Source organism: Grus americana, chromosome 12 (assembly GCF_028858705.1).
Source record: "Grus americana isolate bGruAme1 chromosome 12, bGruAme1.mat, whole genome shotgun sequence".
In the NCBI taxonomy this organism is placed as follows: Eukaryota; Metazoa; Chordata; class Aves; order Gruiformes; family Gruidae; genus Grus; species Grus americana.
The window spans coordinates 11,417,405-11,440,434 of NC_072863.1; the positions used below are offsets into that span (position 1 = coordinate 11,417,405).

At 52.0% G+C, this 23,030-nt stretch overlaps 2 protein-coding genes and 5 non-coding genes across 13 annotated transcripts in view; all 7 read right to left on the minus strand.

Annotated features, from left to right (window-relative positions):
• Nucleotides 1-7,791, minus strand: part of DKC1 (dyskerin pseudouridine synthase 1) — a 15,455-nt gene extending 7,664 nt beyond the window's left edge. For 4 of the 7 annotated variants that reach the window (XM_054839480.1, XM_054839483.1, XM_054839481.1 and 1 more), the window contains exons 1-11: nucleotides 7,341-7,638; nucleotides 7,084-7,145; nucleotides 6,680-6,766; nucleotides 6,006-6,097; nucleotides 5,285-5,469; nucleotides 4,653-4,717; nucleotides 3,956-4,082; nucleotides 3,478-3,608; nucleotides 2,346-2,489; nucleotides 1,788-1,908; nucleotides 435-553 (exon numbers count right to left, since the gene is read on the minus strand). In XM_054839480.1, coding sequence (XP_054695455.1) covers nucleotides 435-553; nucleotides 1,788-1,908; nucleotides 2,346-2,489; nucleotides 3,478-3,608; nucleotides 3,956-4,082; nucleotides 4,653-4,717; nucleotides 5,285-5,469; nucleotides 6,006-6,097; nucleotides 6,680-6,766; nucleotides 7,084-7,145; nucleotides 7,341-7,629 — 1,422 coding nt within the window. In that variant the 5' untranslated portion in view covers nucleotides 7,630-7,638. The other 3 variants (XM_054839485.1, XM_054839486.1, XM_054839484.1) reach the window with 2 other exon arrangements.
• Nucleotides 45-120, minus strand: LOC129212046 (small nucleolar RNA SNORD83). The gene has a single exon (XR_008579056.1). It is a non-coding gene; the product is annotated as a small nucleolar RNA SNORD83 (small nucleolar RNA).
• On the minus strand, nucleotides 1,322-1,532 carry LOC129212044 (small nucleolar RNA SNORD17). Its single transcript, XR_008579054.1, has one exon. It is a non-coding gene; the product is annotated as a small nucleolar RNA SNORD17 (small nucleolar RNA).
• LOC129212042 (small nucleolar RNA SNORA36 family) lies at nucleotides 3,179-3,313 on the minus strand. The gene has a single exon (XR_008579052.1). It is a non-coding gene; the product is annotated as a small nucleolar RNA SNORA36 family (small nucleolar RNA).
• LOC129212047 (small nucleolar RNA SNORD83) lies at nucleotides 3,708-3,783 on the minus strand. Its single transcript, XR_008579057.1, has one exon. It is a non-coding gene; the product is annotated as a small nucleolar RNA SNORD83 (small nucleolar RNA).
• Nucleotides 4,306-4,548, minus strand: LOC129212043 (small nucleolar RNA SNORD17). The gene has a single exon (XR_008579053.1). It is a non-coding gene; the product is annotated as a small nucleolar RNA SNORD17 (small nucleolar RNA).
• Nucleotides 7,792-16,013: 8,222 nt separating the features above from the next.
• On the minus strand, nucleotides 16,014-17,349 carry F8A1 (coagulation factor VIII associated 1). The gene has a single exon (XM_054839491.1). The coding sequence runs from the start codon at nucleotides 17,298-17,300 to the stop codon at nucleotides 16,236-16,238; it is 1,065 nt and encodes a 354-aa protein (XP_054695466.1). The 5' UTR covers nucleotides 17,301-17,349; the 3' UTR covers nucleotides 16,014-16,235.
• Nucleotides 17,350-23,030: the final 5,681 nt, after the last annotated feature.

Consider the following 23,030-nt stretch of genomic DNA (forward strand, 5'->3'; position numbering starts at 1 on the left):
AGTTGCACCAGAAGGAAAAGCAGTTCCTTGACCAGCCCCTCCAGAGCCATCAGTATGGGGTGATAGATGAAGGTCATCTTTGCACAGAGTGCTAATGCCATCCACTTCACATCATTTGGCTCTTTACCAGAGGGCTGGTGCTGTACAGACCCGAAGACCCCACACCTGAGCACCAATGGCAGCCCCAGCTGGGCCTCAGGTAGAGCTGCCCAGGCTCCGTTGGAAGGGAAAGCCTTGATCCCAACAGCGCTGTGCTGGCACGGCCCCAGCACTGGGAAGCACCACCATCATGGCTCCAGGAGAGTACAGCAGAATTACACTGAGGCCCTGAAGAAGACATGGCGCAGCTCCGCCCAAAGGGCCCAGAGTCCCACATCCCAACAGCTGAGCTACCGCTGCTGCCCAGGGACTGACTGCACCCCCATGCTGCTCACCTTGGGACCAAGACCCCATTTGCGGGGATACGTGTCTCTCTCCATGATCACTCTCTTGATCTTCGCCACGATGCCATGGTCGCAGGTAGAAATGACTGCTGTGGTCATCAAGGCAATGGCTGCAGAAACAGAGAGAGAGTTCATCAACTCTTTAAGAGCAGAACTGCGATGCAGAAACCTGCTGCATTCAGCCTGTTGTTCCTCTGTCAACACAAAGAGAAGCAACACCCCCCACCAGTGCCATTTCACTCACTGGCGGTCAAGTTCTGGACTAACACTTCAGAGAGCTGCCCTGCTCCAGGGCAGCAAGCACGTCAGTCATGACTTAACCACACCACAAGCACAGGCCTCTCCGGCTTACACCAGAAGACCAGTTCCAGATTAGCAAACACGGTAAGACCAACCATTTCCCAGAGCAGCACCAACATCACCAGTGGATGGGGAAGAGCTCTTTGTGCTGGAGCACTTCTAGGAAGCTCAAGGAACCATGCCACTATAGAAAAAAGCAGTGCTGCTCCTTTGTCAGGTCCCAAAACCTTGCAGGGCCAAACTAGAGGAGACTAATCCTACCAATTAATTATGTTTTTCTGGCCAGGTCCCCGAGATGACCATAGTGAAGGCAGTACAAACAGGATAGAACAGCTTGGCTGTGTTACACCTCCAAGGCCCCTCAGTCCCATGGGTCTGGGCAGAGCATGAGGCTGTGCAGCACTGAGCACCATGACAGACCACCTGTACAGTACATCAGCACCTGCCACCTACACAGCTTCTTTGAAGACCCTGGTTAGAACAAAGCACCCTTTTGAGTCACTTCACAGAAGCTGGTAGCTACTCAAGTGCTTTTATACTGATCTGCTTAGGAAGTGTGATGTGCCAGGTAGCAGTATGTGATCAGACATCATCCTTCATCTTTGTGAGGATGCCAGCACCACTTCACTCCTGCAGGCAGCCAGCCACACACCACAGCAGCTCTCCATTAGGAGACTGGAGGGTCTCTGGAGGCTGCACAGCACCCAGACCCTAGAACAGGAATCGGGGTGCTGCAGAAGGGCAGCACCACTGCACTCAGAGAATGGATAAACTTCGTCATCACCTCACAGAGCGCACATGAGCATCACACAGCTGAAACCAGGCTGAGGAACTCTTCACACCTTGCCAAGGACTGATGCAGCCAATGTTTCTTAACATCCTGCCCAACACCAGCTGCCTCGGGTCATACTAACCCACAGTCCCATCAGGAAACACTATTTAAACCTTTTACACATGGGGGGACTCATTTGTTGTGCATTCACTGGAACGCAGTCTGTTATTTCTGCAGTTAGCAGGGCACAAGAAGAACAAGGAGTTTCATACCTAGGCAGACAGCTTCTCCTTTTGTGGTGATGACAACAATCTCCTGATGAAGCTCAATACCATCTTCATACCTCAGGACACCAGGCAGCATGATCTTGGCTCCATAGCAAATGGCATTAACCTGAAAATGTAGAGAAAAGGAAGGCTTATAAGCTATTAGAGAATAAAAAGTGCCTCTAATATATTAGCTTCTCATTGCCATTATTGTCCCAGCAATAACATCTCTATGTATCTATTTCTTACTGTCCGCTACATAAAACTTGGGGGCTTTGGAAAAAGCAAGCGAAGCACCTATCACAGCAAACAACATGAGGCACATCTCATAACCATCAGCATCCTCCTGAAGCAAGGAGAGCAACTTCTCCGCCACTCAATTGTTGGCTCTTGCATCTTACTGCTGATCTGGCAGTGGCCCATACTAGGTCTTACACAGCTCACAACCAGGACAGCACTGGACACCATGTGGATCCTGATCCCCCATTTATTATATTAGCTGTACAAGTTACAAGGACACTTTGCAGTCTCTGGCTGTCAATTGGCACTATCTCAGGAACTCACCGCACTGTCTTTCATGACTAGCCGCTTGTGTGAAGTCAGCAGTTTCTCCAACGGCAGAATAACTCTTCGCAGGTAGCTATCATCCTTGTTGTTGTCGTACTGCCACTGTGCATCCAGTACATCATGCATAGTCACCATGTTGTCCTGCAAATACACAACCCCTCTAAACTCCCCTACCAGCCACCAACTCGAAACACACACAAGAGAAGAGCTGAAGTACAACAGCAAATAGTGTGCTGAAAGGGAGTGAAAAACAGACGCTCAACTCAGAAGCATCAAAAAAAGCAACCTGAAAGAGGTAAGAATACTTTCCATCAACAGCTTGAGTTCAGCCTGACTTGTGCTACCACAGACTTCAACCTTCCTAACCTCAGACAGCACTTGGATCTAGTGTATAAGGTCTGTCCACATGAAACTGTGAAATATGATCAAACTTAAACAAATACATGGGACTTCTGGACAAAGATTAGTGAGAAGTCTAAGTTAACCAGCTCTTCAATCTGTGACATGGAAGCATGCTGTAAGCACCCAACACCTGGAATTCAGAAGTGACTGCCAGTGATAACAGCTGTGGTAAGAGCAAAGATAGGTGGGAAAGCATTTGCACGCCAATACTCCTTTTTGCAAGGAAAGAAATTAGTTCTAGAGTTTGGACCAGCAGCAGGCTCCCTCTATGATCAGACTGAAAAGACCACAGAAGTGTTCAAGATCACACAAAACTATCTCCCAGGTTCATTTCGACAAAGCACATTCCCTGCAGCATGCCCTGACACCAAGTGGTTGCAGATTGCTAAGCAGACAGCTCACACACCTGAACTCATGGCACATGCATGGTTTGTAGGCGGAGAAACACGGGTGGCATAAAACAAACTTTCAGTCACCACGGTGCACTTCCCAGTCACTCACTGTCCCAAAGCTTAATTACCAGAACAGGGGCAAAACCCTGAACTGAACTCAACACTTTGGTTACACATCATCTATGGCAAGAGCTCCCATGTTCTTGGGGCTATTCACAAAACTGCTCCCAGCCGCCATGCACCTATACCTTCTCCCAACACTATAAAACAGTTCCAAGGAACTCTTGCAATTCTGACAATTTCAAATCTGTTTATAGTTAGAGCTACCACTCTACCTTCTCTCCCAGGATGCCTGAGCGCACTCTGCGGAGCTCTTGCATCTGGCCCCCCACACCAAGCAGCAAACCAAGGTGAACACAGAGTGTTCGGATATACGTGCCTGCTTCACAGCTCACCCAGAAGATACCTGAAACGCAGGATGGGACAGAAGAGTAAATACATATCTAGAAATGAAGCACATCTAGAAGCTCCCTCTGAGAGAACCTGTATGTCCAACCCTTCACAGAACCATCAGCCTGGGGTGATAGATGAAGGTCATCTTTGCACTGAGTGCTAATGCCATCTAATTGACATCATTTGGCTCTTCAAAGAAGGATGCAGCAATACAAAAAATAACGCATAAAGCAGTTACTGCTTGATGGTGGTGAGGATTTATGTCTTAAGACATCTGCCAAGAATACGAAGCAGTCCATTTCACAGGAAATTTTATCATCTGCAGCTTAATAGGAAGAAGGCGGGGAAGCCCTGTTTTACCTAATCTTCTCTCAGGATCATACTCCACCAGCTTGCTCTCATAGATGGTTCTGACTCTCAGTTGTCGCTTGACAGCAGCAATGAGGGGTGGTCGCTGAAACAGCGCGCCTGTCAGCGTTTCTATTGCCTGAGGGTAGAAGCAGAAGTAACAGCTCGCACCTTGTGCCCTAACATAGGAGCACCTTAGGGTCTCCAGCAACTATGACCACTTCCATGAGTGAGAAACAACAAGGTTCAACGTAATTTGGTGATGTCATATTTAATAAAGCCAATCCGAATTAGTGATGTGGTCAAAATGCTAGCCCAGCTGCTAGTGAGCACAGCTAGGATTTTTCATCAGGCAGCAGTATGTGATCAGACATCATCCGTCATCTCGGTGGGGATGGAGCCCCCAAAGAGGGGCTCCAACCCTGCCAGCACCACTTCACTCCTGCAGGCAGGCAGCCAGCCACACACCACAGCAGCTCTCCATTGGGAGACTGGAGGGTCTCTGGAGGCTGCACAGCACCCAGACCCTAGAACAGGAATCGGGGTGCTGCAGGAGGGCAGCACCACTGCACTCAGAGAATGGATAAACTTCATCATCACCTCACACACAGAGCGCACCTGAGCTCCACTCCTACCCTCTCATGTCCCACCAATGCTGAACACTTCGCATGTAAAGTGCCAGCATGGCTAAGATCATGCTGAGACTTACCCTGGCAAGCTGAGCCTCACTTTCAATTGCATTGTGCAGCCGAACAATTCCCACATACTCTTTGCCTGAAAGAACGACAAGAGCAGTCAGGAGTGGCCACTTGCATTTAATGTTGACCTCAAGGTCCACACTGCTTCACAGCCACACATCCACAGAGCCCTGAAATTTTCACAACCACCTCTCCTAGGAAGCGGGCACAGTTTATTATGGAGTTGGTTATTCTTCCAACAAAATAAATCTAAGCTACATTTATTTATCTTACTGGACTGGTAGAGGCTGAGGCCATAAATTCAGTCAGTACATGAAACCACTCTGTCAAAAAACAATCTGTCAGAAGTGTCTTCACTGACTTAAAACAGCACAAGCCCCAGAGAAGCAATCAAAAAAAAGACCACACACAAAACCAAACCCCACCTAAAAAAACCAAATACAAAACTTGTGACAGCATGGACGTGTCCTCACTGGCTTGGAGCAAGAAGGATAAGCAATGCTTAAGCTCACAGCACTGAAGACCAAAGGTAGCCCTTTCAAAGACTAGAAATCTCCATCTTGTCTCCAAAAAGTCTCAAAAAAACCCCCCTCCACACCTCCCCAGTCACTTAGATGTAAATGGTCCTGGGCAATAAGCATACCTGCGCTCTGCTGAGATTTGACCAGTCGCGTTGCCCTCTCAATGCACACAATGAGGCATCCAGTCACCTTAGGATCCAGAGTGCCACTATGTCCAGTCTTCTCTACTCGAAGGATGCGTCGGATCCATGCAACCACCTCGTGGGAAGATGGATTGGAAGGTTTGTCGAGGTTAATAAATCCAGACCTACAGTGCAAAGACAACAGAGAATACGAGCTAAACATCATGACAAACACAGCAAGAATGCAAAATCTTTGACAATATTTGTCATGCCTGCAAAGAAATGTATTTCTATACAGTCAAATAAGCTGTGAGCCTCACAGTTGCCCTCAGTGAGCACATATCGAGCTGTTCTGTGCACAGCGGGTGATATATTCCACAGTCAAAGAATTCTCCTCTCCCCAGACTGCTCATCAATAGTATGCACTTAAACGAAACACTGCAAACTCCAAGAAGTCTGAAAGCCCAGCAGGCCAAAGGACTTTCCATAAGACCCCAGAGAATTCCTCAAGTGTTTGCATGTCTGTCCACAGACCAGACACAACCCCAGAACAAAGCAAACTTTACAGGAAGTGACCAGCACATCCTATTTAGACATTTACTGGTTAGTAGCAAGGCACTGAGTCAAGCAGAAAGGTACAAGGGGAATGGAGAACAGAAAGTGTTTTGAAGATATTAACTGTGAAAGGAAAATAAACCATACTGACCCTTATTGCACTCACCTAACATAGTCAGAAATCTCTCTCTTCAGGGGATTAGCACCGGAAGAAAGAGGTGTGTAGTGTGCTGTCATCACATTTAACTTGTCAAAGTTCTACAAAATGCAAGCAAAAGTTACAAGTGTTCTTGAACTCACATTGCCTTCAGCATTGCTTTGCTCCAATACATCTCCCCACTTACACAACATTCGATTTGTACATTTAACTGAAAGAGCCTCTTCCAAAATGAAAATGAGACAATAATGAAACCACAACATTTTACAGAAAGAGAAAGAAACAGAAGTCCTACACCTAAAGAAATGGGAAAGCAGCAGAATATCAACCTTTACAATGTAGGATAAATCCACTGCGCCCCAGAAACTTAGCACAAGCAACTCAGAAGTCTACACAGACCACAGGCAACTGTCAGACCGACAAAAATAGCTGAAGAAATCTGGTGAGGCCTTTAGAGAAGACAGTAAATTTAGAAAGCTGGCATGCAAATGATACTGCTGGACAAACACTGCAAGATAATTTCTGCATGCAGAGGGTCTGTCTCTACTTTGAGCATCATGCATGTTGTTTCTTAGCAGTAGGATTAGACAGAGAAGGAGCTGTGCATCTCCAAGGGCCTGCACTGAGAGAGGACAAAAGAAGGAGAAGGAATGGGCCACAAGGTTGTCTATAACCCGCTCTACCTTCAGCAGCAAGGGCCACTGAGACGTGTCCAACTGGGCGATGCGGGACTCGGGCTTGATGAAAAATTCCTCCGTGTGCTGAATGTCCTGGGTGTGGATGAATTTACCCGAGATGAGAAAAGGGAAACCCGGAAGTCCGCGCTCCCGCTCGCTGCCATGCGTGGCCTCCACGCGGCCTGCGAACCGCCCCCGAAGCGGCGTCTCTGCTACCCACGGAGCGGCCACGCACCCTCAGGTAATGGCGGGGGAAAGCCTGTTTGGGCACGCTGCGAGGCACAGCTACCCCCAGCCCTGCTCCCGGACCATCGCAATGCACCGGCACAGATTGGAGCTGGCGAAACCGCCAGGGACCCCGAAACCGGCCCCGGGCAGCTCCCACGCCGGGCCGGCGGCCCCGCACTCACCGCTACATCCTCATCAGGAAGCACCCGCTTCTCCTTCTTCCGCCGCTTCTTCACGCTGGAACCTGCGGAAACGACACGCTGACCCTCCCCGCCGAGGCCCTGCAGGTCCCGCCGCATCGGGAGCGGGACAGACCCGCAGCCCCGAACTCTCCCCCCCCCCCCCCCCCCCCCCCCCGCGCTCCCGGGGCCAAGCCCACCGTCGACCCTCCCCAACGTGGCGCCATGGCGCCCCCGAGCCCCCTCCCGCCTATGCACACCGCGGCCAGCGGGGCGAGGCACCACCCCGGCGGTTCCCGCCGCTGCGCACCGTCCCCGTCCGCCATGGCCGCGCCGCGTGGTAGTGCCACCGCCGCGCAGAGACCGGAAAGACCGCCCCTTCCCGACAAGCCCGTGCCAGCACGTCACTGCTCCCCGCCCAGCACAGCGCGGGGCGAGGTCACGCCCGCCAGCGTCTGCAGTACCGACAACCCTACTCCACCACTGGGGAATGCCAGGCCGCGCCTCGTCCCGGTTTCGCCCCCACCCTTCGACGGCAGCGAGGCCCATCTGACCCAGCAGGTGCATTTTTACTTTGCTCGGAGCTGCCGGACAGCGTGTACATGTAGAGCAGCGAGTGCCCCTGCCCTGGGCCGGACGGGAAGCGCAGAGGTAACAGGCAGCTAAAAGTGGCTGCAGGTGACCGGCCTCCGGCAACCAGCACGCTAGGGCACGGCTAGCGTCACCCGCTGCCAATCCTGCTTGCCCTGGACCCTGCCGGTGCTTCCATCGCTCAGCTTTTGTCTCGCGTGACGAGAAGCTCGCTCCTTCTGCTCGCGGCCGATGGCCTCCCGAGGCGCTCGGAGCTCACGTGGCGGGATGCGGCGAGCTGCGTTTCCGCTGCCTTGCGCAGTGTTTACGGCTGACAAACCTTCCCGGGCCGGGGGGCTCCCCGCAGCGCTGCGAGGTGACTGAGCCCCCTGCCAGGGAGCCAGGGCGAGCTCCGCCCACCCCATGGGCACTTCTGCTCGGTAGCGATTGCCGCCGCCCTCCTGCGGCCCGTGCCTTACCTCCCGGCGCAGCGCCCCGGCACCGCTGCAGCCTCCCAGCCCTGCGCTTTCCGGGTCCGTCAGCGGCGGCAACGGGGCGGTTGTGGTGCCCGACCCGCTCCCCTCGCCGCCCCGGGGCACTGAGCTGTGCCCAGCACACGCCAGCCTCGTGCTCGCAGCGCAGAGCCTCGGCACACCCCGGCGTATCGCAGCGCTGCACGTCGCGGCCCTTCGCGCAGGCACAAGCGCCCGGTGTCGAGGCAACCGGGAGCGCCTCGCCTCGGGGAACGCTGCAGAGGATGCCGGCAGCCACGCAGGGTGTGAGACCGCCCTGCAGAGCGGGGCAAGAGGGCTCCTGCTTACACCCGCCCGCGGGGGCGGCGTCAGTTGGTGTCACCGCAACTCACCCCGAATGGTCTCTGCCCATTTAGGCACCTGAAACAGAGCAGCAGTGGGTGCGATTGGGCTCCGATCCGCTCTGTTCCAGGATTTAAGTGTCCCGGAGAATTCTGCAAAAGAGCAGGCTCTGTTGTAGCTCCCAGGACTGCAGGAGAAGGAAACTGCTCTGGGACACCTGCGGCACAGAGCCCAGAGCCTCTCCTTGGGTCCTGCTGGCAGACTAGGCTGTACAGCAGAGCTCTTCTGCTTGGTTTTGCTGGCACAAATTGCAATTACTGTAGTTACGGTCGCTCTCAGACCTGGTGCCTCGAGGAAGGTTCTCAACAGTGACCAAAAAATTATCTGTATGCAGTTTTTAAGTATTCTGATTTCAGATAGTCTAGGCATCTTAGAGACGCCCCTTGGGAATTAACTCTACACAGCTATCGCTCTAACCTCTAAAATGTTAGAGTAGAACAGTCACTTTTTTTGGATAACCACCACATAATAGTCTAATAACAGTTTTCATCTATTCATCTTAATTGAAAAGGAGAGGATCATAAGTACTTCTGATGCATGGATTTTTATTTTTGCTTCGCTGCATGGCACATCCATAGCTAACTTAACTATAAAATAACACCAAATTTTGAATTAAGCACTAATCAACTATAATTTTATCTAGGCAAAACAAGCTTTGTGGTAATTAACTCTTCTTAAAATTGTGGGAATGAATGTGTGCATTTCAGCTATGAAAACCACAAGTTCCTAGTTATTTTAAGTGTGGAACCTGAAAAACAAACATTGGAAAAGCATTCGAAAAATCCTGCTGTCTCTAGACCCAAATATTAAAATCAGAAGTACATGTAATGCCACCGTTATACCAGAATTACCTCTTGCCTCTGTCGTCTCTCCCAGGTGTGCAAACCGGCTTGCTCTCTCTCCCAAAGCCACAGCCTTCTGCGGGGTCTCTGGGGAGTGTTTGCTGGCCACAATTACTGCAGGATAACCAAAGCCAACCATGCTGATGCCATCTCAAACCTTCCCCTCTTGGAACTGAGCCTGGAGTGATTGCCGCTCTCTAAGGATGGTGAATACACCAAACAGGACACTGCCCTTGATTTACGATCCCTGATGGTCCACTTGGCCAAGCAGCGGGTGACTTTCTGGTCCAGGTGGCTCTAGAAAGAAAACAAAAATGGCATGGTTCTGTGATTCCTTCAGCTTCTGTAAGCTCTAATGGTCCTAGTTTCAATCCCCAAGGTAGGACTGACGGAGTCCTGTGGGGTTGGCAGTGGACCATCTAACTGATGTCCTTTTGGCAGTCATTTAACATGAGAGTGGTGAATCCAGTTATCCATTTCTGCAACTTTTACAGCAAAGAAAGAACTAAATAACACACTATACGGACCTTCCTGTTTAGGGTCCAACTTTGTTTTGCGAGAGTGGACTTTCATCATTACTGTATCTCCAGACCAGATAACATGTCTTCCTGCTGGTTCTGGTTGAAACCATTGTGCTTGTGCCCTATTTTCTTGTGGATGTTTTTGTATCCCCAATACAAGTTTCATAATTCATTCATCTCCATCTAAAAGGCTGGTCCTAGCCAGGACAAAGGTCCCAGGTACAGCTAAATGCCTGCCAAACACTATTTCTGCTGGTGACAACCCTAGAGGGTGGCGAGGGGTATTTCTAATACCCTATAGCACTATTCTTAAAACTCCAGGCCATTTCAAACCTACCTGACTACGAGTTTGAGCAATTGTATTTTTGAGAGTCCTATTCATTCTTTTCACCTGTCCTGACAGCTGTGGATGATACAGAACATCTAGTTGTCTCTGTATTCCTAAACTTATAGATACTCTTCAGTATTCCCACTGAAAAATGAGAACCCCTATTGGATTCTATGGTTTCAGGTATTCCATATCTGAGAATCATTTCCCGCAGGAGTGCTTTGACCACTCCCTCAATATCAGCTTTCCTGGTGGGAAAAGCTTCTACCCATCCTGAGAGCTGGTCCACAATTACCAGCAGGTGCTTAAATCCGCTCATGGGAGGCAGATCAGCATAATCAATTTGCAGTCTTTGGAATGGGAAGTATGCCTATGGTGGTCCTCCAACCTCCTGTTTGCATTTTGCATCAGAAAACTTCCAACACGTAGGACGAGAACTCACAATCCTTTTTACTGCCATACGTATTGCTGGAGCTGCCCACATTTTCTCAGTCTCCTTCACAATTGCTGCCATCCCTCCATGTGTTTTATCATGAAACCACCCAGCAAGAGTCATTAAATATTTTCTTGGTAAAATGGGTTTTCCTCCAGTAATCCATATTCCAGTTTCATCTTTCACAGCCTCCCAACTTTCCCAACGAGCTCGTTCTTCCTGAGTGACCGCTGCACATATTTGGGCTGGGTTATTGACATCTGGCCAATCATCAGCAGAGAGAGTTGTTACGGTGGTACACTCGCGTATAGGTTGGAGGGCAGCAGTTTTAACTGCTGTGGGATAACAATGGAAGATTGGCGAGGAGAATTGTAAACATGCTCGAGTGACCTGCAGCTGGGATGTAGAAAAATAAATATATCATATTGATTGTTGTCTGTCCTTGTGTGCTTGACAATTAGAACATCTGTGCCTAGCTAACATAGCCAGATGGTAGACTTAGAGGCACCCTCTTGGACACGTTTGAAATTCCTGCCCTGCTACGCGGGAGATCAAAGCACAGTGGTAAACTACGCCTGCGTGAATCCCTGATAAACAAGCGAAAACAGCAGGGGCGGTGATCTTCCAGCATGGACCGAGCTCAGTGGTGCCTGCGTCCCTGCCTGTGTGCCTCTGCCCAGGTGCTGCTTTGGGGATCCCCCCAGTTGGTGAGGTAACGAAAATAAATTTACTCTTTGCATTTCATCTGTGGTGTCGTGGTTTAACCTGGCAGGCAGCTAAAACAACCACACAGCCGTTCGCTCACTCCTCCCCTCAGTGGGATGGAGGAGAGAATCAAAAAGGAAAAATAAGTAAAAAGTGTGGGTTGAGATAAAGACGGTTTCATAGGACAGAAAAAGAAGACAATAACAACAACAGAATATACAAAACAAGTGACGCACAGCACAATTGCTCACCAACCAAAACAAATACTCAGCTAGTTCTTGAGCTGCATTGCCTCCCGGCCCACCTCCCAGTCATATACAGAGCATGATGTCATATGGTATGGAATATCCCTTTGGCCTGTTTGGGTCAGCTGTCCGGGCTGTGTCCCCTCCCAGCTTCTTGGGCGCCCCTGCCTTCTTGTTGGCAGGCCAGTATGGGTCCTTGACTGCTTGGCAACAACTAAAAACGTCAGTGTGTTATCAACATTATTCTCATCCTGAATCCAAAACCCAGCGCTATACCAGCTACTAGGAAGAAAATTAACTCTATTCAGCCAAATCAGGACACGTGGTTTTGTGGTTGTTCCTGTGTTCTGCCTGTGCCGCCTCACACAGTTGCTTTATCTGCCAATTCATCATTTCTTTCAATTTTGCTGGATCCTTTGGGATGAGCTGGACAGTGTACTACAGCGAATTCCCTTGGAAGCTATCAAACTTAAGCAATGTCAACAGCATTCGGATTTCAGTGGCATTAGAAATACTTTTTCCCCGCCGAGGTACGGAACCCTCATTCTTTCCATAGCGTACCCATTGCACGACACACTCCAAAAGCATATTTAGAATCAGTATAAATAGTTACCCACTGATTACGCCTCCACCAGGCTGCTCTGGCTAATGCAGTTAATTCAGCCCCTTGGGCACTCACCGAGAGTTGTAGAGGTTCTGCTTCAAGTACCTCTAAGTTTCTCACCACTGCGTAGCCTGTGTGTTGTTTTCCATTCACATAGTATGACGATCCATCGGTGAAAAGGGTTAGACCCAAGCTCTCTAGAGGTTGATCTTGCAGGTCTTCCCAGAGGCAGCTGGAGTGGAATCACAATGCAGGTCACCATCGGAGGGAACAGGCAGTAAAGTTGCCAGATTCAAAACATCACCTTTTTTTAAAGTAATAGTATCCACATTTAAAATCATTAATTCACAACTATGTGCTCTTTGCGGGGACAATGCTTGGGTAGCGGGTTGTTTAAGAATCAGTTCTACTTCATGCGGGACGTACATGATTGTTGGGTGGCCCAGAACTAATGGTCTGCTTCTTTTTATGACAGTCGCTGTTGCTGCTGTTGCTCTAACACAGGAATTATTCCCTGCTGCTACAGGATCCAGTTGAGTTGAGTAATAAGCCACCGGGCAGTGACGTGGACCTAGCTTTTGAGTAAGGACTCTGCTGGCTACTTTTTGTTCTCGTGCACAAATAGTTCAAAGGACTTGGAGTAATCCAGCAGTCCCAGTGCCGGAGCAGAAGCTAAAGCTCCTCTTATAGCTTGGAAAGCCTTTTCTCTCTCTGGACCCCAACGTATAGGCTACACCTCCTCTGCCTTGGTAGCTTCTGTCCATGACTTACTTAACTCCCCTAGCCCCGGTTTCCAGGGTCTGCGGTATCCTACTTGCACCTAAAAATCCTTGCAAGTCTTTCTTTGTTACCGGTCGAGGTACTTCTACAATAGCCTGGACCCGTTCTGGGTTTACTAATCTTTGTTTTTTTTTTTTTTTTTTAATATGAATCCTAAATATTCTACATCCTGCTGACACAGCCGAAGCTTAGAAAGAGATGCACGGTGACGTTTTTCTGCTAAAGCAGTACATAGACAAATAGTATCTTTCAAGCAATCTTCATATGTCTTGCTGGCAACTAACAAATCATCTACATATTGTACAAGTATAGAACCTCCATAATATCTTTCAAATTTTCTCCTTGCGATCCTTAAAATATTTGCAGATGTCAGAGGCGGCTTGGTCCACAAACACACTTGCTGCCAATTCATTATTAAAATTCTGGAGAGTCATTCCCCATATGTCAACAAAGCCTGTCACAATCTTCCCCAGTAGTCGCTGGGGTGTTCCTTTGGCCTCTGTCTACATCTCTATCCTTTAGTGCAATTTATTCCCATCTCCTTGAAAGCTCTAATCACATTTATCAGATTTCTAACCAATGTTTGGCAATTATCTCTATCTGTTTGATTATTATAATCCCAATTGGGATCAACTTGAGGCCAGGCAGTCCAATTTTCCCCTGCCTGTAAGGTTAATTCCACATTCCTTTCAATTATCTTATCTTTCTGTCTGGATGGAACAATTCTCTCAATAACAAGTTGAGGGATGGGAAAGCAATTCTGGTAGAATCTTCTTTAAGATAATCACCGGAAGGATTTTTCACACCATCCCTGGGATCCTGGAGGTTTTGAGGTTTCTTGGCACCGGACTTCCATGCTGCTGCTAGACGAGTTCCCCAGGTTGTCTTGGTCTAAAGCTACCCTAGGAAATACAAGGAAAAGAAGGGTGTAAACCCCTAGAGAAAGGAACCAGGAAAGCAGGAGAATAAGAGGAGGAGAAAAAGAAAAGAAAGAAAATCCATCTTGTTCTGACAGCAAGTTTCTCCTGCCTTGTGGGAATAAAACTGCTCCTGACTGGGCTATCAGAGTGCCCAGAGCGCTGTGAGACACAGGGAAGAGGAGGTGTGGGAGCTGCAGGCGCTGATCCGACCGGCATCGGCAGCTGCTCTAGCACTGCCAGGAGAAAAGAGCCCCAGCAGCACAGCCTGGGCAGGGAGCAAGGAGAGAGCTCTGCTGCAGCAAGGCAGCCCAGGCCTGCCCCTCACAAGGTGGGTGCTCAGAGCTGGGGAAGGTGCTGGGGGTCTGCCCCCAACACATCCCACGGGGGAATTCAGACTCTACTTGCCTTGGAGCTGAGGAAGGCTGCCTCGAGAAGGGCCCAAGGTGGCAGGTTTTGTCCTCCCAGGCTGAAGGCTACCCTGCCTCAGGCAAGGGTGTTCCCCTTTAAGAAACTTATGGCTCCAGTTCCTCTCTTCAGGCCAGTGCTTGCCAGGCAGCTTCTCCTCACATCTGTGCCTGGTTATTGTCAGAATGCAATTAAGCCAAAGGGTGATTGCATCTCCTGCTTGGGGCTGTAATGTAGTCACTGCCAGGGCCACAGCAAAGGCTCCTTGCACAGCAATGTGGAGCCCAGCGGTTGCATGAGGCTTTTCCAGCCCTGCTTCATTTGAGACATCAGCTTCTGATCTCTGCTGGGTGTGGGTTCCCGGACAGGTCATGCCACCGGGCTGATGTGCAGCACATATCCCTGCTCCCTCTGGACACAGGCTGTGGAGGGGAGTGTCTGTGTGCACCACAGTGCACCTGAGGGTGACCGGGAGCTGGGTGGCTCAGAGCAGCCGTTCCTCACACAGCCACCCTAGGGTCCCTACCACAACTGTCCCCTGGTGCTGCCGGCAGAGCTCTCCTCAGAGCTGCCCCAGCCCGCATCTCTTACAGGAGCGAGGCAGAGACTGCCTGACTCTGATGGGGCACCATAGCAATTCACAAGCCAATCTCTGGCTGTTGCTGGGCTGACACACCTACCCTGCCCATCCCACTTTGATGGTGGCCAGCACCTGGCTGGCCCCCACCATTCTCCAAAGCCCTCTTCGTAACTCTGCTTCCCACGTCACACCAGCTGCCAGAGGTGTTTGTGGGGCCGCCCGGCTCCCCTGCCACAGAGGGAGGACTCACAGTGCTGGGGATGGCTTGGCACAGGCTCTGATGAGCCAGCAGTGATGACAATGCTGCTACCACCAAGGAGAAGAAGGGTGCTTCCCAGCAGGCATGACTGCTCCACAGCCCGCTGGGTGCTTCGCTACAAGAACATGCCAAGCTGTGGGTGAGCTGGGCTTGGATGTGGCCCTGGCTCCTGGAAGGAGCCCGCCTCACTCAGGGCAGGGGGAACGGGGAGAGCAGCAACAGGAGCTGCCTTCACCACCAAAGAAAGAAGACATGGCATGGGGCACCTGCCTCTTGGGAGTGAACATCAGCCCCTTCACCCTGTGGCTTCTCCTACTGCCTGGAAGCTGCCTCCACTTCTCTGCCAACCCTTTGGAAGTGGATTAGGGATAACATTAGAAACCGTAGTGTAAAGCCCAACAGAAGCAGCAAAGACAGTAGATGCAATTGAGGGGGAATCAACAAGGAATATAGAGGGATGTGTATAAGGTGGTGCAGAGACCAACTCTGCCAGCTGTTGTACAGAAAATGTAGTCAAGCCACCACCACTGGTCCCCTAGCAGCCACTTTCAGGTCAGTGACCTTTTGTCCACCATGACAGCCATATGCATGGCCTCATGTCAGCTACAGCATCTTTTCTTTTCGGGGGGGGGGGGGGGGGGGGGGGAATATCTCATTTTAATATGTTTTGTTTTTCAAAGAGCCACCCCAGTAACATTCATTTCCTAGATGTGCAAACCCTTCAACCCACATGACCCAGGTGATACCCTCCTAGCAAGTTCTCCCATCTGCAAAGTGCAGCCAGTCCTTTAAGCAACAGCCTGGTTCTGCCTTGAATCAGCCTTTCTGCTCAGGGATTACACTTTTCCAAGCATGACAACTTTCAATACATAGAGCAAGTAGTTTACTGTCACACAAGATTAAATGATTAGATGAACACATTTGCTCATCAATTATTACTTGCATCTATTACAGAATACATATGAAAAATAACTAACAATATAGACAATAAGCTGACAGAAGACTGTGGCTTAAGTCACAAGTCCAAGCCCAGCCCTGCCACCCTGCTGAATCACGGCAAAGCCCGTCGATGCTGGCGGCGGCAGCGCTCAGAGTCCCTGTCCGGCAGGGCTGAGCATCTCCTGCAGCACCAGGTGCAGCAGGTGGTTCTGCTCGGCGCTAAGCAGCGGCCAGAGCTCGGCCTGCAGGGCCTTCAGCGCTTCCGCGTCCTTCTCCTGGCACGCCAGCACGGCCGATTGCAGCAGCAGGAAGAGTTCAGCCGGCAGGTAGCTCGCCGCCGGCGGCAGTCCGCTACCCGCCCCAACGCCGCCTCCGGGCCCCGGCCCCGCACCGCCCTCCAGCGCCTCCCAGCAGTACTGCTCAAGCGTCCGGGCGTGCTCGGGCAGCAGCTTGGCGGGCGGCGGCTGCAGCAGCAGCAGCAGCAGCACCCGCGACACCTCGCAGCCCGCCAGCACATCTATGAAGGCGCCGCCGAGCGCGCCCCCAACACCTCCTAGCCCGGCCCCGGCCAGTGACTGCGCCCGCGTCAGCGCCGCCAGCGCGCCGGCGTAGTCGCGGCCCAGCAGCAGGCAGGAGGCGCGCTCGGCCAGGCAGCGCAGCGCCTCCAGGGGCAGCCGTGCCGCCGCCAGCAGCTCGGCCGCCCGCTGCAGGTGTGCGGCAGCGCGGGCAGGCCGGCCCGTGTCGCGCAGCGCGGCCGCCAGCTCCAGGCACAGCCCGGCCGCCAGCGCCGGCTGCCCCCGCTCCAGGTGCAGGCGGGCGGCGAAGGCACCGCAGCTCTGCGCCGCCACCACGTGCTCGCCGAAGCCGCCGCGCAGCCCCAGGCGCTGCCGCAGGTCCCGCTCCTGGCGCAGAAAGAGCCGCGCCGCCTCGGCGAGGGCGGCCGCCTCGGCGGGCCCGTGGAAGAGGCTCTGGGCGCAGCGCGCCACGGCCAACTGGCACCAAGCCGCGTAGGGCAGGCTCTCCTGGGCGCGCAACTCCCGCGCCAGCGCCGCGAACTGCTCCGCCGCCTCCGCCACGTTCGGCTTCCGCAGGAACCGCCGCCGCAGCTTAGCCGACACCAGCCGGTACCGCGACAGGAAGTCCCCGTCTCCGCCGGGGCCCAGCCCGGAGCCGCCCGCCCCGCCAGAGCCGGAGCTGCCTGCCGCCGACAGCATCGCGCGCTACCGGGAACTGTCGCGCCCCACCTCGCTCCACTCCGTCTCGCGTGCCGCCGGCCAATCGGCGCCTGCTCCAGCGTCACGCTGACGGTAGGGCAGTGAAGAGGCGGGGAGGGGGCGTGGCCATTGCAGGCTTGCGTGACCTGGACGTCGCCCCGCCCACTAGCGAGCGTGGTTGTGTGTGGCTGACCCGGCCCAGGCCGTGGAGTGGGTTTGTGTGGTGGTGTTTTGTTCTGCAGTCCCTGCCACCATCTTGGCGGGCGCCCCGGGAGACCCGTAGGGCAGGGGACCCAAGGGCTCTCGGGTGAAGCCAGCAGTAGCCAGGTTCAAACAAGAAGAGTTCACCTAAATGGCAGCATGTGGGTGGGACTCTGGGCCAAAGGGTGCATGGGGGCAGGAGTTTTAGATGAGTTCAAAGGCTGACAGATAAATACTTGGATATGAGAGCTCTTGGGGTTCTGAAATAGATAAACCACATCTGACTTGGGAAATCCACAGCACTGAAAATATTTGGTGTCACAGAGAGTAAGTGGGTGGGGGAAATATAACGTGCTTGCCTGCTTCTTGCTTTTTCCTGAGCATCTGCTTACAGCATTGCTAGAGGCAAGGTCCCGGGCTGGGCAGGCCCTTGATCTGGCTGAGGGAGGCTGTTCTTATACTCCTATACATACAAGCACATATACCAGGCTGCACCTATACTGTGAGCTGAGGTGATGTGGCTGGGGAGCCCTGTAGGGCCAGATTTCCCTCCTACTCTCTCCCCACTCTTGAATATCATATTGCCCGGGCTTGGTGGCAGGCAGCACTCAGCTTTCAGCTTGTCCCAAACAAACACTTCCCTGCGTGTGTTCCATCAGCACACTGGTAAAAGCTTAGTCCCAAAGGACAGCATGGGTGTCAATGCCTGAAACTGGAGTTCAAGTTCACTCCTTCACATTGATGCTCAGAGTTCAATTTGTGTAATAAAAAAAACAAGCCCATCCCCAGGTCTGGGTTAGGCTTCAGGGTCAAGCCTGAGGCCGCTGATACTGGAAAGGCAGGCCATGGGCTGAGGAGGCTCCTGCTGAGGGGAGGCAGATGAGCAGCAGATTTCTGCTGGCCTGGGAAGTGTCATTGCTACAAGGAGGGTGGATGGTGCTGACACAAGCCCCAGCAGCACAGCACCTGCCCATGGGCTTCCTGTGTGAGTCCCTGCCAAGGGGTAAGAGCACAGGCAAGTACAGGCAGGATTGCTCTCTGGCCAGCGTGAACGGTGACTTGATCTACTTTTGAGTGGCCTGAATGCAGCTGGACTAAAGCCTCTTGCAGGGTGGGAAGCAGGTGGGTAGAATGTAGACACTTCTTTTCCTCAAGGGGCTCAGACCTCCATAGCCCCCATGAGCTGCCTGGCAGCCCCCAAGCTCTGGTCAGAGCAGGGATTTCTGGTGCCAAGAACTCTGGGCTGCTTGCACTGCTAACAGACGTTTTGCACTGCTGACATTCAGATGCGTGCAGCCGGAGGACTGACTTGCTCCTTGGGACCTGCTTCATTTACTGTTCTTTGGGGCTCATGCTGGAACATGAGTTCCAGATGAAAAGATGCTGAGTTCAAGTCCCTCCAGGAGGGCACAAGGCACTGCCTTGGTGGCTGGAGACGGTTGTATTTGTGGGGAGAGGGGCTGCAGGGCTTGCCATGGGGTTGGGAGGATGCTGGGCTCAACCCTGAGCTTGGCCCAGCTCTGCCCAGCCACCTTGGCTATTGGTGCCTCCCCTTCCCTGGGTGTACAGTGCTGACAGCATGGAGGTTGCTGCCCCGTGTTTGGTCAGGATGGCTGTGTACAGCTCCATTTGCTCTCTCAGCACTGGCCAGACCCTGCTGCAGCAGCCAGATGAGAGCAGCGTACAAAAGGATTTCTCATTTCCACTGTCATCACCTGCCTGTTCCTCCCCTGCCTGCCAGGGCTATTTGCATCTGTGTGGGCACACCTCATGCTGTTCTGCAAGCTAAATCCAGTATTGTGGAAACAGTTTGCAGAACAATCTGCTCCATGCACATGGCTCTTGTGCTTTTGGTGTCTGGGATGAGGACTGGGGGACGAGCCGCCTGTCCCCTCTCTGTGCAATTCCCATGCCCGTAGGAGGTGCACTGGCAGCTCTGGTGTGTTTCCACACCGCCCCAGCCAGACACTTGGTGCAGGCAACACTGGGAATATCATCTGAGCAGGGATGAAGCCAGTGCAGGATCAGGCCAGGGGTTTCCAAGAAAGTGGATGCTTCAAGAACTTCCAGCTGAATTGCTTCTCCCTTGGCGTGGGCAAAAGCTGGGAGAACTCCCCTCCTTCTGCCAGCATAGACCCACGCTTGCAGCCCCAACGCTGTGGGGTAGCTGTGAGCAGTAGCATACCACCATGCCCTATTTCCCTGTGGCTGAGCTCTCCCCTAAGTGCCCAGCATCCACTGTGGTCCTTGAGGGCAGTGGATGATGTGGCATGGGGTGCTTTTGTTACTGCTCAAACAGCAATAAAAACTTTCCAAAACAGAAATGTAGTTTAGAAAGCCAACATTGGTTTATTCAGTGCTGGGTGCACAGGGGATCTCTCCTCTTAACATGCACACCTAGCCTTTAATCCCTTATACATTTATACCCTTAGGTTACAAAATCATTACAAAATTACATTTACATCACCTAGTTACCTTCTTGTGATTGGTAAAAAGTTTTCTCGCTTCGATTTAAAGCTATATGCTTAGAGAAATTCAAAGAGCATGCCCAGTGAGGGGTGGTCATACCTCGAAGGCAGGTAGCTTTCAGAGTGGAGGTGTGTTTTGGTATTATAAGTAGATTATAATGAACAAAGTTCAGTCAAAGGACATGATTCTGACAGAAAATGAAATATTACTTGTACCCACTGCCAGCTATGTGCTTTATCTATTCTATCATCCATGTCAGGCTGGGGCTATGCAATGGGCATAATTGGCAGCCACAAATTGGTTAGCAACATCAAAGAAACACAATCACCCAACCATGGCCATACCGTTCTGCTCAGAACATTCCCTTCCCATGACCATGGTTATCCATTTGGTTACACTTTCAGGAGGCACATCGGATTTGGCTTGGAGCTTGACCCATGCTGGTGCAAATGAGCTGATTTGGAGAGAGCAGCACCCAGGGCTGGACCGCTGCTCTCTCCAAATTGGCTCATTCATATAAGCTCCTGCCGTGGCCAGTGCTTGCTCGGGGAAGTGGGTGCGTGGGATGCATTGAAGAGGCTGCATCAGGACAAATCCCCTGAAAAATGCATCCCCTCTTGTCTCGTCCCACTCAGTGGGTTGCGAGGGAGGTGAATCTTTGTATGCCCCAAAGGTGTGAGTCCTGCCCGGCAGAGCGGCAAATTGAATGAGTCACAGTAATGACTGAGAGGAAGAACATAACAGAGTTTTATTAACAATCTACAGGCTAGGCATTAACAACTGGCAACTTTGCAGATAACGGGTATAACACTTGCCACAAACAACAAGTACAACCGACAACTAGGCAAATTTATCTGGCAAAGGCAACAACCAGTTTTATAACACATAAGTTTCTTAAGAGGAAAGGAGAAGAGAAGGAAGAAAAGAAAGGATAGAACAGGTATCATCACCCTTGGATCCTGTGATGTCATCACATGAATAGCATCTTCATCTGCAGATGATGGGTCAACAACAGTGTTGCACACATGCTCGCCTTTATTCTGTTCTGCCCCTCAGGGACCACATGCAGATGTTTTGCACCTATGCAGTCCGTTGTTCTGGAAGGTTCAGGGGTGCAGTCTGTGCAGTTTGATATTCCAGAGAGTTCTGGAATTGGGTGGGGGAGTTCCTCCAGGGTTCCAGGTGTTCGAGGCATGCCCAAAGTAGCCGCTGGAACGTTACCAGAGGTAGAGGGAGGCCGCTCACCACCCCGCCTCCGCAGTGTCCATGCCGTGCCCCACACCTCCACAGCGCCAGCGGCAACCGGGAGTTGTTTGAGACAAAGTGGGGTACTTGTGGCTCTTCAGCAGTCTTTGACACCGCCCCATGAGACAAAACAGGGTATCTGTGGCCTTTCAACAGTCTCTGACACCTCTCCAGGGCCAGAAGGGGAAAAACCCACCAAGCCCATATGGGAGGAGCAGGGAAACCATGGAGGATGTTTGTCACTGTGAGAGATGTCATCACCAGCCAAGGGCTTATAAGAGCCCCATCAAGAGCAGAAACCACTGTCACAGCAGGTGAAGGAGCAAAGGAGAGGTGCTGAGAGAGGGAGGTGACTCTGGAGTGGCTTTTCTTCTTGCTAAGAGTCATTGGGATGTTTTTGTCATGGGGTTGAGTGTTGGGGGAGAAGAGGGAGCAAGGTCTACTGAGGCCAGCTAACTCAAGTTGGGGCTATGGCTGGTGGGAAAAGCTGGGCTGGGGCTTGGTGGGGAGAGCCATGGGCTCAGCAGGAGGAGCCCAGGACTGGCAGGGACATCTGCTCCATGCAGCAAGCCAGAACTCTGAATTTGAGGCATGCAACTCGTGGTGAAGCACCATGTGTCACAAGCAGCAAATCCAGCTACCTCTGCTGCCTCTGTCCTAAAGCACCCGAGGCTGGCTCTGCCCTGCAATCTGTGCTGGGGACGTATGAAGGGAGCAGAGAAGTCTGTTAAAGAAGTTGTGGCAGGTGGGAAGGAAGTTGGAGATTTTTGCAGCTATGGGTTGCTTGACATCATAGAAAGCAGGAAGGGGAGTGAAGGGTGAGGGGCTGGAAGGAGCCAGGCCTCCCATCCCTGTCCAGGGGAAACAGGAGCTTGTGGGCATGTGAAGTGCTTCTGGGGTCAGTCCCCAGCAGGGCCGGGCAGAGCCGGGCCACAATGGCTACAGTGCCTCCATCCCTGACATGGGCTCCCTCCCTGCCTTACCTTGCTGGTGAAGGAGCCTTGCACCATGGACAGAAATGTGGCTGTGAGTAAAGTCATGAGAAGAGGGCTGAGACCAAAACCATGCAGGCATACTCACGCATGCAGTGCTCAGAGTCAGGACTCCAGCCTAGCTGCCACTGGGACCAGCAGCGCGAGTACACTCCTCTGCTGGCCAAGAGCTGCAGCCCCATCCCACTGCCCTGCACCTTGCAAGCACTGGGATCACCATGAGAGAAGGGATGGGTATGAGAGAGAGCTGGGCGGGAAGGAAGAGTCTGGTGGAGAGGGCCTTGCCTTGCTCCTGAGGCAAGCCTGGGTATCTGACATGACAGCAGCAGAACGGCAATGAAGGAACAGCTGGGTGTGGGTTTGATTTCCCAGCCTCAGAGGGGACAGTAGGGAGCTCTGACAGATCTCAGCAGTGTCCCTCAACAATGCCAAGATACCCATATGTATCATGCTGCCTGTGGTCTGAACTCATGTTTGCTATACCTATTTAGTTGCTCATATACAACCAAAAACGTGTTTTCCCCTGCTGAGGAACCCCAGATTTTGCTATTTAGTAGGGGTGTGCTTACCTAGCATACAGCAGCCAACTTTCACCACTCCAGTCTCGCAGCCTTCCTTAGCAAAGGGTAGCGTGGAACAGCACGAGAGAAGCCAGGAGAAAAGATGGTTACCACATCTGGGACAGCAGAGTGCTGCCAGCCACCTGGGCCAGCCTGTGGCAGGAGTGTGGTGGCCTGTTTTCTCACCAGTGTTGAACAGACAGATTCTCTGTGGAGGTTTGCCTGCAGGCTTGAGCCCCACAAGAGAGAAGGCAGTGCCAAAA